This window comes from Clarias gariepinus, chromosome 18, assembly GCF_024256425.1.
Source record: "Clarias gariepinus isolate MV-2021 ecotype Netherlands chromosome 18, CGAR_prim_01v2, whole genome shotgun sequence".
NCBI classification, from domain to species: Eukaryota; Metazoa; Chordata; class Actinopteri; order Siluriformes; family Clariidae; genus Clarias; species Clarias gariepinus.
This window is the reverse complement of record NC_071117.1, coordinates 21563738-21580277: the sequence shown is the minus strand read 5'-3', so window position 1 is coordinate 21580277 and position 16540 is coordinate 21563738. Positions and strand designations below refer to the sequence as shown.

At 39.7% G+C, this 16540-nt stretch overlaps 1 protein-coding gene across 3 annotated transcripts in view; it reads right to left on the bottom strand.

Annotated features, from left to right (window-relative positions):
* Window positions 1-3642: 3642 nt before the first annotated feature.
* The window catches only part of brat1 (BRCA1-associated ATM activator 1), a 63673-nt gene continuing 50775 nt past the window's right edge, over window positions 3643-16540 (bottom strand). For 2 of the 3 annotated variants that reach the window (XM_053476825.1, XM_053476826.1), the window contains exons 12-14: window positions 9802-9900; window positions 5925-6076; window positions 3643-4693 (exon numbers count right to left, since the gene is read on the bottom strand). In XM_053476825.1, the coding sequence (XP_053332800.1) occupies window positions 3953-4693; window positions 5925-6076; window positions 9802-9900 (992 nt within the window). In that variant the 3' untranslated portion in view covers window positions 3643-3952. The remainder of the gene's footprint in view (window positions 4694-5924; window positions 6077-9801; window positions 9901-16540) is intronic. The other variant, XM_053476827.1, reaches the window with a different exon arrangement.

Below are 16540 nucleotides of genomic sequence, written 5' to 3'. Positions count from 1 at the left end.
TATTGCCTGCGGGAAGAAGCTCTTCCTCAGTCTCTCTGTGTTGGCCTTCAGGGAGCGAAATCGCTTCCCAGACCGCAACAGAGAGAACAGTCCATTGTTGGAATGGCTCAGGAATGTTGGGATGGCTTCATAATCTTCCTAGACTTAGTCCAGCACCGCTTGCTGTAGATTGAGTGCAGCATGGTGCTGTTTTCAAACCAGTCTGAAGTCTCTTAAGCGTTGAAGGTGGACACTGAGACACTGTCGGCCTTTTTCACCACGGTGTTGATGTGACAGGACCATGACGGGTCCTGCGTGATGTGATGTGAAGGTATTGGAAGCTGTCCACTCTCTCCACTGGGCTCCTGTTGATGACCGGGGGCTGGTAGTTCCCCTCCTGCTTTGTACTAAAGTCCACTATCAGCTCCTTTGTCTTGCTGATGTTCAGGAGGAGATTGTTTCTCTGGCACTAGTTCTTTAGATTTCCAATCTCCTCTAGGTAGGCCGTCTCATCGTTGTTCGTGATCAGGCCCACCATGACAGTGCCGTCAGGAAACTTGATGACGACGGTGGAGTTGGTAGTGGCCACGGTGTCGTAGGTGTACAAAGGGCTCAAACGCCCGGCAGAGCTCCAGTGCTGAAAGTGAGGGAGGCTGAGACATGTTCTCCCATCCTTGCTGCCTGTGGTCTGCTAGTTAGGAAGTTGGAGATCCACTGACACATAGATGAGCTGAGTACCAGGTGCTTCAATGAGTGTGGATGGAATTATGGTATTAAATGCTGAGTTGTAATCGATGAAGAGCATTTTAACATAATTCCCTTTCCCTTTGCGTCTTCCTTTCTGTAACCGTTAGCGCCGCTAGCATTAGCGCCGCTAGCATTAGCATCGCTAGCGTCTTTAGCTGCAGCCTTGAAACGAGCATAAATGTGTTTAGCTCGTCTGCCAAAGTCACGTCTGCGTTTGTCATACTGGATGTAGATGCTTTATAGTCCGTTATTGTTCTTAGTCCCTGCCACAGACTCCTAGTGTCACTCTGTTGGAGCTGTGACTCTAGTTTCCTCCCATAGTGCTGCTTCGCCTCTTTTACCGCCTTCCGCATGTTATAAGACACAGCCTTGTACGGGTCCTGTGTTATAGGCAGCGGTGCGAGCTCGCATAAGGCAGTGTCCGTGTCCGCTTGAGGCGGGATATAAACGGCGCTATGACCGATGTGAACTTCCGCGGAAGGTAAAAAGAATGACATGATGGGCCAGGGCCAGGGGTAGCTCAGTGGTTAAGGCATTGGACTGCGGTTTGGAAGATCCCAGGTTCAAACCCCACAACCACCAAGTTGCCACTGTTGGGCCCTTGAGCAAGGCCCTCAACTGCTCAGATGTATAATAAGATAAAAAAAAAATGTAAGTCGCTCTGGATAAGAGCGTCTGCCAAATGCCTAAATGTAAATGATGGACAGTAGTTCCAAGTTGGCTGTGCAGGAGCGTGTAAGAAGAACAACGCTTGTGCTGTTGCACCAGCTGCTGTTCACCATTAAGCACACGCCGCCTCCCCCTGACTTTTCCTGTCCATGCGGTGAACCGAGAAGAACTCGGCTGGATAGTGTGGTCTGGCACTGCTGGGTTCAGCCATGTCTCAGTGAAGCAGAAAAAATTGCAGTCCCGAATGTCTCTCTGGAACTTTACCCTGGCCCTGAGGTCATTGTGCTTGTTCTCCAGTGACTGAACGTTGGTGAGCAGGATGCTAGGTAGAGGTGTCCAGTGTGCACGGACTCTCAGCCTGTTTCTGTCACCAGCTCGTTTCCCTCGGGGCCGCCGCTTCCCATCGTGTTCTTTGTTCTCCCTCAGGATCTCACTCAGCCAGGTTGGATCCGGAGTTAATAACGTCGAATTGTAAGTACATTGTATACCAATAGAAACAAGAGTGTCTCATTATACCTAATGTACTCAATGGTTTCCAATGGTGATGAGTTTGCCGGTTTTAAAACACTGAGTGAGTGAGTGGTACTGTATCCTGGCTGACCTTGTGCTCTGACTCCAACTTCCTAACTGGGATATGCGGAAAATTGTTTTATAAAAGTGGAATGAAATGTTTGCATTTATTGAGTAAATATAGTACTGCTATTTATATTTTATCTGTCTGCCTAAAATGTTTAATAAAATATTTTTTTTAAGGCACCACAACTGGAACAGTTATTATTTAAAAAAGCAATAGAGAACAAATGTCATTGTTGCAACATTTAAGCTCCACAAAACCTTAAAAGTTTATTTGCATAGCACTTTTATTTGCAACACCTACAAATACAAAAAGACAATACACATTAATTAAAATATTTTATTTTTTTATATTTTATATTATATTACCAATTTATTACCAATTCTCAATTACAAAAATATCATATTTGGATGAAAGTATCTCTACTAAAATTACAGGCTTTTCTAAAATCATCTGCCTCATAACCTCAGATGCTGAAGGTCATGGTGGACCCTGCCCGATTCCCCAAATTTTTATATACAGTGTATACATATGTACAAGTGTATATACACACACACACACACACACACACACAGTATATGCACTACTGCTCAAAAGTTTGGGATCACTTGCAAATTTCATTTTAGTTTAGTGATTTAATTTCTACATTCTACAGCAATACTGGGGATTTTAAAACTACAAAATAACATGGAATTAGATAATTATGTAACAGCAACAACAGATGTCAAATGCATTTTCGAAAGACAACAAGCACCATGATGAAACTGACTCTCATGAAGACCTTCCCAAGAAAGCAAGACCAAAACTTACCTCTGATGGACAGAAGTTTATTTAGTGAACGATTATTGTAAACTTTTAAGCGGTAGTAAATTTCATATAAATAAAAGTTGTGCGTGTGTATACATATACCTACACACATTGTATATTAATACTGAATACTTTGAAGAATTATGATAAAATTATGTCAACAAAAATGTGATCAATAACCCAGAATATGTTTTATATTTCAGATTCTTCAAAAGTACCCACCCTTTGCTTTGATGACAGCTTTGCACTTTTGACATTCTCTCAGTCAGCCTCATCAAAGAAAGATCCCAGCATTACTCTCCAGTCCAAACTCATCCCGAAATAATCCTGAACTGGATTTAGATTGGGTGGTTATAAAAGGCCAGGTCATCTGATATACTGTAGCACTCCATCACTTTCCTTCTTGGAAAAACAGCTTTTACATAACCTAGAGGTGTGTTTGGGGCCATTGTCCTGTTGAAGTGAGGTAATTACCTTGTAAACCTGATGAGAGAAGGCAAAGCTAAAGCTAAAATCAAGCCGTCAGCAAAGCTAAATGTAGCTACTTTGAACAATGTAAACATATTCTGGGTTGTTTAACACTTTTTTGTTTACTCCAACTGTCGTCTTTCATAGTTTGGTTGTCTTTATTATTAATTTACAATGTTGAAAACAAAGAAACAAAGAAACAAAAAACACTAAAGGAAAAGTGGTGTGTCTATACTTCTGGCTGGTTTTGTGTGGGTCTATCTATCTCCTTCCTCTTCCTTGTTGTGTAACAATCCAGTAGGTTGCACTCTGTGTGTGTGTGTGTCTGTGTGTGTGTCCCAACTACTAGACAAACTCACTTTGGGACATCAGATAAAAAAAAAAAAATAGTAGTCATATTCAATTTAAAATAGTCAGTTTATTTACAATCAATTCACAGACAATTAGGACATTAGACGGTATATTTATATAATTTAAGCTGCTGTTAGACATCTTCATATGCCTCCAGATATTGGATCTCCTTTGGTTATTTTGTGCAAGCTTAATGAAGTTAAAGTAAAGCCCTTATTAAATTTAGCAGGTGCCAATGAAAGTTTGTGGGTTATAAAACAAATAATCTTCTGTTCAACACAAAACTCAGATCAGTGCTGCCTAGAGTACTGCTTTATTTTTAGCTTATGACAAGTTAGCACTTTTGAGCACTTATTTTTAATAGCAATCTACCATATTCTCTTCACTTTCTCGTGTCATTAATAAAATGTCTTCCATTAGAGAGTGGGGTGAATTTATCACATGATCACTACTTCGTGATAAGGTGTGTTGCATGTTCTCAAGGTCTAAGAATTCAAATATCTGGCACAAATCCACTTTTGGAGATCCACAAAGAGAATCTTGACTGATTGACTGTTTACAAGATGATGCGTCTCTACTGAGCTCAAAAACCTTTCTGTTTTCGTTGCATCTGTTGAGAATTTCATTATTCCAACTGTACTTGCATATTTCAAGAGTAAGTTCTTTGTTGCCATCAGTAGTAATCTCTCTCATAAATGGTCTTAATTTAAGCAAGAGTAAACAAGCTTTCAGAGAAACAGGTCTGTCACAGTCAAATAAGCATTTAAACAGCAACTCAAATATTCCTACATCCTTCAGTTTGGTTAATGCCTGCACTATGCATGTACTTCCAGAGCTTTTACAGATATTATTAAAGTCAAAGTGACAACAAATTAGGAATTTGTCAATCAATACATCTGCTAACTCAAGGGTATGAACTTTAACTTCCCAGTCGAAGTCGTTTCCACCGAGTAACAACACTGAGCTAATAGACTGCTCCACAGCAATCGCACAATGTGGGCTTCTTATCCATGTAATGAAGACCTTAATTACAGCACGATGGGGGAAGCTCTGTGTATCTTGAGAGAGAATGCTCAACAGATGGGTTGCAGCCTTTTCCTTGAAAAAAAAAAATAATAAATTGTGAACAGACCACACACACAAAGGTAAAACCTTACATAGTAGTAGACAATAGTTAAAGATTTTATGTATTGATATGCACACCCATATGGCAAGCCGTTTGGGCATGAATTGGATATCGGGGATATCAAGCACATTTCCGTACGGCAAGCCGTTTGGGCATCAACTGAATATCGGGAATATCAAGCAAATTTCCGCCAACAAATTTACTAGTGAAGGCCAAAATTGCACTAGTATTACTAGTAAAACCATTATAGCTTGCCATAGATGTTTAAAATCACACTAGTTAACTAGTGAAAACTTTAAGCCGTACTAGTTAACTAGTCAAAAAAATTGTTTCACTAGTTGTACTTGTGCAATTTTGGGCTTCACTAGGTAATTTGTGGGCGGAAATGTGCTTGATATCCCCGATATCCAATATATGCCCAAACGGCTTTCCATAGCAACCATACCTAACTGTTATCTCTCCTCTTTTGCTCTCCCCTCTCCCGTTCTCTCTCCCCTTCTCTCTCTTTCCCTCTCTCTGTCAGGCTATAAATGTCGTTCCTGAGTTGCCAGTGATCCAGACTCCCTCTGCCTTCCGGACCTGTCTGAACCATCCTGGTGCTTCTGGTTGGTCACATAGATGTCTTTGGGATGTCTGGTGTCTGGGGACGGTTGCCCCTTTACCTAGAAGTCAGGTTCTGGCCTCGACTGGTGTTGACAGCTGTTTCTCTGAGGACTTGACAGTTCGATAGTTCAGGACTGGAATTTCCTACAAGTCTACCTGAGTCTCCGATAATTACCTGGACTCCATAATAAAATCAATTAACATCAACTGTTATAGCTGAACTGGCTGCCACCTAACACACAGTATGAATGCAGATCAATTCCTACTTTCTGTTTTACAAAGATGAGGATGGGTTCCCTGTTAAGTCTGGTTCTTCTCAATGTTTCTTTCCATTGCCATCTCAGGGAGTTTTTCCTTGCCACTGTCGCCCTCGGCTTGCTCACCAGGGCCATGTTGGTTCATGCACACTCACATTCCATACAAACTTAAATAATTCTTTTAATTGTGTAAAGCTACAGTACTTTGCGACAATGACAACTGTTAAAAGCGCCATTCAAATAAAATTGAATTAAATTGAACACAATTGGATAAAACAAAAACTGTCTTCATTTCAGGGTGCAACAAAATGTGATTATTTTAAGTGTATGTTAAAGCCTTTACCTGCACATTGTTACACACACCATATGCAGCTACTGCCTGCCCAAGAGCTGCCACTGCACTTGCTTGAACATAGTCTACTGGATCTGACAGTGAGGTGAAGAGCACCGAGATCATACCACTACTATGCAGAGTTTCATTATATGTACCATTACCTAAATAAGACAAGAGGAAACAAAATTACCACTCATGTGCATGAATTTTAGCAATTTTTTAAAAATACAAGGTTTAAAAACTTAAAGGTTTTAATTTTAACACTAGAAGCGCCGCGCCAGTGTCACCTACTTATAACGCGGTTCAGCGGTCATTTGACTGCCTATTGAAGCTGCTGCTGACACAATGATCGCTAGATGGCGCTTTCACCCAAAGCAAATAGTTTAGCTCCAAGATCAACTTGCACTTGGACAATGCGCCATTCATTCCCGCGTTGATAATCAGCGGTATCTTTTTTTCATATTCAACTGAGAAAACCTACTACAGAGGAAAAGAAAAAAAACCGCAGAAAAAACACAAGTCATGTTCTGCATTATAACCCAAAGTTTTTGTCATGACTTTTTCCTGCCGATTTTTCTCCTTCCTGGTCCATCTAGGAGCTTCGTACTATAACAAAAAGGAAAGCTCTACTTAATTTTATATCGTATGGAGAAAATTTATTAGTTTGTTCATTCTATTTGAAGCTTCTGAACGTCTCGGGTGGAGCAGGAGCAGCGATTTAGTTCTGAACTCGCTTCCATGAAATTATCGCTAAAACAATATTAAATTTGAATAAATCAGATCTACCACAGCAGATATTAAACTATGCTATGTCATAACCGAAGCAAACACCACGATTATGCCTCGTTTTGTTCAGTGTTGTTAGGCAACGGACCACACGCCTAATCGGCGGGTACGTGGTTCACTTGGCCGCGGTGTATTATAAACCTGCGGAATGTTTCACTGCTTATGCTCATGTAATAAAAGCGAGGAAAATGTGGAAGTGATGTGTGGCCACTGAATGAGAACTAAATCAAAGATTTTCGGTAACTACACTGAGTGTAACATCTGCATAGTGGCACTAAACAGCTTCATGTTTACCTCTAAGAAAAAAAAAGCTGTATTTTGTTTGTTTATATATAGAGTAACACCTTCCAACCACCTCTCATAGTCTATTGTTAGTTTTAGTGATTTGGCACTAACTAATTATCACTACATAAGTACCCCAACACCATTGACCATGAGTTTCAGCTGAAACTAATTCTATACATGCAACAGAAAATGTAGATGCAGATTCCAAATGAATAAAGATGCATGCTATATATATATATATATATATATATATACATACATACACACACACGTGTGTGCTGGCTCTATTCAGGGGCAAGAGGGGCAGCGCCCCCTCAACTAAATGTCTGCACATGTTAATATATTCCTAAAATGAAGGAGTAAGTTGATAAACTGATCTGCGGTAGAAAAATCCGCTGAAAAAGGGACAGTAAAAAATACGGTATTAGATGTCCCTCATGTCTCTGTCCCTCTGCTGTGCATATTTATTCACAGGCTGCAGCACACACACACACCTTCCCTGAAGCAGTTGCAGCGTTTTTTCAGTTACAACAAGCACAGCGATGAGTCTACGTCGGCTGAATTTGACAGAAAAAAAAGCTGTATTTTGTTTGTTTATATTTAGAATTTTTATAAGAGTACAAGAAGGTTATAGTTTGGTCTGTGTAGTTAGTGCCCTTGTATAGAATAAATAAATGAATAACACATTCCAACCACCTCTTAAGAGAGTGCCATAGTTTTGCAAAAATACTTGGTTCATGGTTCGTTGCATACATTAGAGAACTTCTGAGATGGCCAGTGATTGATGACACGGTCGTTTGGAGGAGGTTGTGATCACACCTACAGTTCTTTTGTTCTAAGCTGTCGGTCAAATATCTCTCCACGTCAAATGGAAGCACAAAATTGAGGGGCAACATGCAAGGGATTTCAGCATCTCGACGCACAGTAATACTAAGCTGTTTAGAAAGAAGACACTGTTTGCTTTTAAATTTTGTAATCTTTCTCATGTTTACCTTGTACTGCACAATGTATATAATTTTTTTTTATGAATTGCTGTAAATAAACTACATATGCAGTTGATTTACCAGAAAGGACTTTTCAGTTTTTTGTGTGCTAAACTAAACTTCAGGGTCAAGTAATAGTGATTTTATTTGAAAAGTATCTTATATATATGTGGGGACAGATTAGGAAACACACTGAAACGGAATCTGATGTTGATAAGTTCAAGCTTAGATTAATATATAAACTGTTTAAAAGTTTTTTCACTCCATAACCGCTGAGTGTGGATACAGATCATATATATATATATATATATATATATATATATATAGCATGCATCTTTATACATTTGGAATCTGCATCTACATTTTCTGTTGCATGTATAGAATTAGTTTCAGCTGAAACTCATGATCAATGGTGTTGGGGTACTTATGGCAGAAACTAATTATCACTACATATCACTAAAACTAACAATAGACTATGGGAGGTGGTTGGAAGGTGTTACTTTGAATATAAACAAACAAAATACAGCTTTTTTTTCCTCAGAGGTAAACAGAAAAATGAAGTTGTTCAGCTGTTTACTGTCACTATGTCATAAACAGTGAAACAACGTGGACTCATCGCTGTGCTTGTTGTAACTGAAAAAACGCTGCAACTGCTTCAAAGTCTTTCCAATCCGTGACCGCTGAAATCCGACACGACAACATGTTAGGCTACGTCTTGACTCATTTGCATACCGACGGTGATTGAATGTTGACCGAGGGCTCAGAGGAGGTGTGTGTGTGTGTGTTTGTGTGTGTGTCTGTGTGTGCACGTCTACTTCTTGTAAATTTATAAACATTCTAAATATAAATAAACAAAATACAGCTTTTTTTCTCAGAGGTAAATGGAAAAGTGAAGATGTTCAGCTGTTTAGTGTCACTATGCAGATGTTACACTCAGTGTAATTACCGAAAATCTTTGATTTAGTTCTCATTCATTTCCCTCGCTTTTATTACATTAGCATAAGCAGTGAAACAATTCACAGGTTTATAATACACCGCGGCCAAGTGAACAACGTTCCCACCGATTAGGCGCGTGGTTCGTTGCCTAGCAACACTGAACGAAACGAGGCATAATTGTGGTGTTTGCTTCGGTTATGACATAGCATAGTTTATTATCTGCTGTGGTAGATCTGATTTATTCAAACACAATAATGAGACTTTATATTCTCATGAAGGGTCATTACATTGTTTTAGAGATAATTTCACGGAAGCTTCTAACAGAATGAACAAACTAATGAATTTTCTAAAAACGTTATAAAATTAAGTAAAGCGAAATCCTAAAATATGCCAGAATGAATGGCGAATTGTCGATATTTTACAGAAGCATATGCGAGATAATCAGCAATATTTTATAAGGACATTTAGGGGATTTTGCTTTTTTTTTATATATATAAAAAACTGCATATATGGAATGAAACCTGAGATAGTTACATATACGCACAAAATGACGCATAGATAGTATGCGCGATTCCTTGCGCCATCTGCTGAGAGAAATGAGAATCGCAGGTTGGAAAAGGCAGGAAACGGCATGACCGGCGCACAGCTATCAGCAATTTCACGTAAATAAGAGGAAAATAGCTTTATACTGTCTTTTACTGGTGCGAATTTGAAAAGGTAAGCATACAGGGTGATTAAGCTTACAGAACTAGGAAAGGTCATGAAAGGAGTGTCCTGGAATTGAGTGTGAAGTATTTTTTATTTTTTACCCCATTGCGGTCAAATGACCGCTGCTCGGCGCTTCTAGTGTTAAAGAGGAAACTGGACATGACTAGAAATGGTTCTTATAACTGTACCTTTGTGGTTGGCTGTGAGCTGTGTAATGAATTCCAGAGTTGAATCTCTCACTTCCCATCGTCCATCACATACATGTTTTTTCATTAACTGAAAGAGCTCTGGGCACACACACAAAACAAACTGATCTTTTATCTCCAAAAAGCAAAGCTACCAAAGTCTGGCTTAGATGAACCCATATATGGTGTAAGTCATGTTTTCTTCCAGGTATTTTTTTTCTGTATTATCTTTGGCAAGTCTCATTAAGGACTACTTCAGTATAGTGAAAACGACTAATTGTAGCTCCTGTAAGATGTATACAAGATGTGTGCGCATTAAGTGAAACTGCAGCCAACCTAAGAATTAAAAGCACCCAGGGTGTCCAAGTGTCTTGTTTAACTAAATAAGGGAAGCATGTGATAAAGGAACTCAAAACGTTTAGGGCTCTTGCACTCTTGCTGCATGTCCTTTCATCTTGTTCCTGTTAACTGCTAAGACTTAGGGCAACCTGAGCCACCACGGACCCACGGTTAAAGATGCTAACAATCTTAGATATTTGGGTTAATTTGGGTAGCTCAGGAATAATGGAACACATGTTTGGAACGGGCAATTTCATGGCCAGGTGTGACCTGTTCTCTTGTTGCTTCATGACTAATCAAGCACATAAAAGGCCAGAGGTGGTTCTGAGTGGTAAATTTGCATCTGGTAGCTGGCAAAATCTTACCCAGAATGCATTGGCTCCCACTGAAATTTCTCATTAATTTAAAAATACTCTTTTTAATGTATAAGCCACTAAATTGTCTTGTGCCATGTTACCTGAGTAAACTACTAATGTTTTAAGATCCGCCACACCTACTTTGACCATATTATGAGACTACAGCAGGTGGCAGAGCTTTTTCTTACAAAGCCCCAAAGTTAAATCATAGTCTTTCAATTAATGTTCGGGACTCAGATACAGTCTCTGTGTTCCAGTCTAGTCTAAAAACATATCTATTTAGCCAAGCTTTTTGCGAAAAAAGATTAGTCTTAGATAAGAGCATGGCTCTGGTAGCTCTGGATCCATAATGGTGCCATTTTTGTTTCTTTTGTGTTGTAGTCCATTTTACAAGGCATACTGACATCGGTGCGATCGATGTTTGTATATTTTTCAAGACCAGACATTTTCATGTTTATACTGTATACTGAATTGTATATGGCTGAAATGACAATAAAGGCCTACTTGACTTGAGGTGCTGATCTTGGGTAATCATGTACAGTCTTGGCCAAAGGTTTTGAGAATTACATTATTACATTATTACATTTTGGAAATTGGAAAAGTTGCTGCTTAAGTTTTTATAATAGCAATTTGCATATACAGTGGAACCTCGGATTACGAGTAACGTGGTTTACGAGTGTTTTGCAAGACGAGCAACAATTTTTAATAATTTTTTACTTGAAAAACGAGCATTGTCTTAGTTAACGAGCACCGAATATCATGTTTCACACATGCGCTTCTTGTTTTAACACCGAGCGTTACGTCATCACAAGTGAGCCAACGGTTTTTCTCTCGCTTGCAGCAGAATTGTAGGTAATCGTCTCTCCTGCTGGGTGAATACACACACGCGCTGTGTGTGTGTGTGTGTGTGTGTGAGATGTGCGTGTGGCGCGCGCGCACACACACATTAACGGAGAGACCGTTTTTAAAACCGTTTAAAAATTAGCAAAGAACATCGCTAGTCACACTCGCGTGAGTGCATACTAACGGGATTACTACTGTAAAGTAAAACAACAAAAACAAAAATTAAACAGCTCCTCACCTTTGGAAACAGTCGCGACAGAGAGAAGTTTGTGTGTTTATTTGGCAACCTGAGAGAAGGGGAGCTGTAAAGCCGAGACCCATTGTCTCCCCTGCTGGGTCTTAGTGCCTGCAGTGTTTTTGAGTGTGCGTGTGTGTTTGTGTCTGTGTAAGGCAGAGAGTTTGTGTGTTTGTTTGGCAACCTGAGAGAAGGGGGCCGTAAACGCGAGCGAGCCCCCCTTCATCCCCCCTCCTCTCAGGTTGCCAAATAAACACACAAACCTCTCTCTGTCTCGATTGTTTTCAAAGGTGAGGAGCTGTTTAATTTGTTTTTTGTTGTTGTTGTTTTACTTACAGCAGTGATCCTGTTAGTATGCGCTTACGTGAGTGTGACTAGGAATGTTCCTTGCTAATTTTTAAATGGTTATAAAAACGGTCTATCTGTTAATGTGTGTGTGTGTGCGCGCGCGCGCACATTTTACACACATACACTCTGCATGCACAAATGAAAACCCTTATCTGTCGGGGTTTAATTTTACATTTTTTTAAGGTAAAGTACAGGTTAATTTGTTTTATTTTTACTTTATATTTTGTATTAATTATATTTATGTATTTATTTTTTTGGGCTGTAGAACAAATAATTTAAGTTTCCATTATTTCCTATGGGAAAATAAAATTTGGTTTACGAGTGTTTTGGAATACGAGCCCACTTCCGGAACGAATTAAGCTCGTAATCCGAGGTTCCACTGTACTTCAGAATGTTATGAAGAGTGATCAGATGAATTGCATAGTCCTTCTTTGCCACGAAAATAAACTTAATCCCAAAAAAACCTTTCCACTGCTTTTTATTGCTGTCATTAAAGGACCTGCTGAGATCATTTCAGTAATCGTCTTGTTAACTCAGGTGAGAATGTTGACAAGCACAAGGCTGGAGATCATTATGTCAGGCTGATTGGGTTAGAATGGCAGATTTGACATGTTAAAAGGAGGGTGATGCTTGAAATCATTGTTCTTCCATTGTTAACAAAAAAAATGCATGCAGCCATCATTGCGTTGCATAAAAATGGCTTAACAGGCAAGGATATTGTGGCTACTAAGATTGCACCTAAATCAACAATTTATAGGATCATCAAGAACTTCAAGGAAAGAGGTTCAATTCTTGTTAAGAAGGCTTCAGGGCGTCCAAAAAAGTCCAGCAAGCGCCAGGAACGTCTCCTAAAGAGGATTCAGCTGCGGGATTAGAGTGCCACCAGTGCAGAGCTTGCTCAGTAATGGCAGCAGGCAGGTGTGAGTGCATCTGCACGCACAGTGATGCGTCTTCTTGAGGTGTCAAGAAGAGCAGCAAAGAAGCCACTTCTCTCCAAAAAAAAAAAACATCAGGGACAGATTGATCTTCTGCAGAAAGTATGGCGAATGGGCTGCTAAGGACTGGGACAAAGTCATATTCTCCAATAAAGCCTCTTTCCGATTGTTTGGGGCATCTGAAAAAAAGGCTTGTCCGGAGAAGAAAAGGTGAGCGCTACCATCAGTCCTGTGTCATGCCAACAGTAAAGCATCCTGAGACCATTTATGTGTAAGGTTGCTTCTCATCCAAGGGAGTGGGCTCACTCACAATTTTGCCCAAAAACACAGCCATGAATAAAGAATGGTACCAAAACACCCTCCAACAGCAACTTCTTCCAACAATCCAACAACAGTTTGGGAAAAAAAACAATGCATTTTCCAGCACGATGGAGCACCATGCCATAAGGCAAAAGTGATAACTAAGTGGCTCGGGGACCAAAACGTTGAAATTTTGGGTCCATGGCCTGAAAACTCCCCAGATCTTAATCCCATTGAGAACTTGTGGTCAATCCTCAAGAGGCGGGTGGACAAACAAAAACCCACTAATTCTGACAAACTCCAAGAAAGGATTATGAAAGAATGGGTTGCTATCAGTCAAGATTTGGCCCAGAAGTTGATTAAGAGCATGCCTAGACAAATTGCAGAGGTCCTGAAAAAGAAGGGCCAACACTGCAAATACTGACTCTTTGCATAAATGTCATGTAATTGTCGATAAAAGCCTTTGAAACGCATGAAGTGCTCGTAATTATATTTCCGTACATCACAGAAAAAACTGAAACAAAGATTTAAAAGCAGTTTAGCAGCAAACTTTGTGAAAACTAATATTTGTGTCATTCTCTAAACTTTTGGCCACGACTGTACCCAAAAGAGTACTATAGTGAACTAGTCTGTTTGGATGCGGTCTTCTCCCACTTTCATTGATGAAGTGACTGGTTCCCTTATATTCCAGGAAGCACTTATGTCTGTGTTTACTTCTGGCTAACCTTTTTAGTTATAGCGTCCCTTCAGGTGCCTTTTGGTAAACTCCATTCGCCTGTCATGTGCCTTTTACTGAGGTGTATCACCTGTCTGGCCACCCTACCATGCAGGCCTGATTGGTGGAGTGCTGCAGAGATTGTTTTTTGGAAGGGTCCCCTCTCTTCTCAGCAAAACAGTGGAGCTGTTTCAGAGTGACCATCCGGTTCTTGTTCCCCTCCCTGACTAAGGCCCTTCTCTCCAAATCGCTCAATTTGCCTCTAGGAAAAGTCCTGGTGGTTCCAAACTTCTTCCATTTATGGACGACACTGTGCTCATCTAGACCTTCAATGCTGCAGAATTTTTTCTGAACCCTTTCCCAGAACTGTGTCTCGATACAATCCTGTCAAAGATGTCTACAGACAATTGTTTGGACTTCATGGCTTTGTTTGTGCTCTATATTATATAGACCAGGGTGCGTCTTTCCACATCATGTCCAATCAACTGAAATTACCACTGGGTGACTCCAATCTGGTTGTAGAAACATCTCAAAGGTGATCAGTGGAAAGAGCATGCACCTCAGCTCCATTTTGAGTATCATTTCAAAGGATGTGAATACTTTTAGGAGTTGAACAATAAAACAAACAGTTTTGGTGGAAACAGGAGAGTTGAGGAGCACATTTAATTCTGCAGTAAGTTGGGCGGCTGTAGTTTTATGTTTTTTTGGATACAATCTGGGTTAGCACCTGGATATCCCTTTCAGACAGCTTTCGTCCAGTTACTCATGTTGGATGTGGTTTGTCCTTCTTGGTGGTATGCTGACATTACCCTGGATACTATGATACACCACAAGGACTTGCTGTCTTGGTCACAGATGCGCCAGCGAGACGCGCACCAGTAATTTGACCTCTTTTGAACTCTGATGTGTCACCCAAAATGTTGTATGCATTGCAATAGTTTAAGCAAAACTGTGGCATTACTCTGCTAATTAAAACATTCTGCTCTTACTGGTGGAATGTGCAATCAGTGAAGATTGGCCACCAGGCTGGTCAAATTTAGCCATGTAACCTTCAACACTAAACTGGCCAGTATTTCAGTTTCATTGTCTAACCCCTGTATGTACAGTACATGTGATTTTATTTTTTCACTTTTTATTTTTAATCCATTTGCAAAGATTTAAAAAAACTTCTTTCACGTTGTCATTATGGGTTATTGTTTGTAAAATTTGGGGAAAAAGAATGAATTTAATCAATTTTGAAATATGGCTGTAACATGGCAAAATGTGAAAAGCTGTAAATACTTTTCAGATGCACTGTACTGTATGTGTACAAAAGGGTGTTTTCACAGCATTCTTTTTATATAGGGAACTTAAAAACAGCAAGGAAAAAGGTCTGGGCGAGTTTTACACAGAACACGTTTAGCTTCTAAAGAGCATGTTTTCTTATAAAGAAAAAAAATTTGCTTTCATAGATAACTTTCATAAATCTTGTACAAAATTTAACTGAAATCTTGTTTAACATTATAATTATAATTTTAAACAATTATAATTTTCATACAATTAGTTCTAGTCCACTAATTTCAGGGTTTGTATCAATCTGCTTGTTTTTGATGGCTATAGTTGCAAAAGAAAGCATGTGAACCCTTTGGGATTACGTGGAGTTTTGCATGAATTGGTCATAAAATGTGCTCTGAACTTCATCCAAGTCACAACAATAGAAAAACACAGTCTGCTTAAAATAATACTACACAAACATTATATGTTTTCATGTTTTTATTGAACATAACATGTAAACGTTTTCAAGTGCAGGGTGGAAAAAGTATGTGAAGCCAGAGACTAATGACTTCTCCAAGAGCTAATGGGAGCCGAGAGTGAGCCAACCTTAAGTCTAATCAGTGTGATATTGGATGTGCTGCTGAAAGCTGTCCTGCCCTTTAAAAATACACACAAGTTTTGGGTTTCCTGGTTTCAAGTAGCACTGCCTGATGTGAACCAGGCTTTGCATAAAACAGCTCTCAGAAGACATGATGGTTGTGTGTCCACGGTAAGACAGACTGTCTACAAACGGAGAAAGTTCAGCACTGTTGCTACTCTCCCTAGGCGTGGTCGTCCTGTAAAAATGACTGCTTAAGCACAGCGCAGAATGCTTAATGAGGTAAAGAAGAATCCTAGAGTGTCAGCTAAAGACTAACAGAAATCTCTGGCACATGCTAACATTTTTGTTGACACATCTACAATGAGGAAACATTAACACTAGAAGCGCCGCGCCAGTGTCACCTACTAAAAACGCGGTTCAGCGGTCATTTGACCGCCTATTGTTTTGAATGGGAAGCTGCTGCTGACACACAATGATCGCTAGATGGCGCTTTCACCCAAAGCAAATAGTTTAGCTCCAAGATCAACTTGCACTTGGACAATGCGCCATTCATTCCCGCGTTGATAATAAGCGGTATCTTTTTTTCATATTTAACTGAGAAAACCTACTACAGAGTCTCTAAGGGGACAAAGGAAGAGGGAAAAAAACAAGTCGGAGGGAAAAAACAAGTCATGTTTGGAATTATAACCCAAAGTTTTTGACTTTTTTCTGCCGTTTTTTCTCCTCCTTTGTCCATCTAGGGGCTTCGTAGTATAACAAAAAGGAAAGCTCTACTTAATTTTATATCGTATGGAGAAAATGTTATTAGTTTTTTCA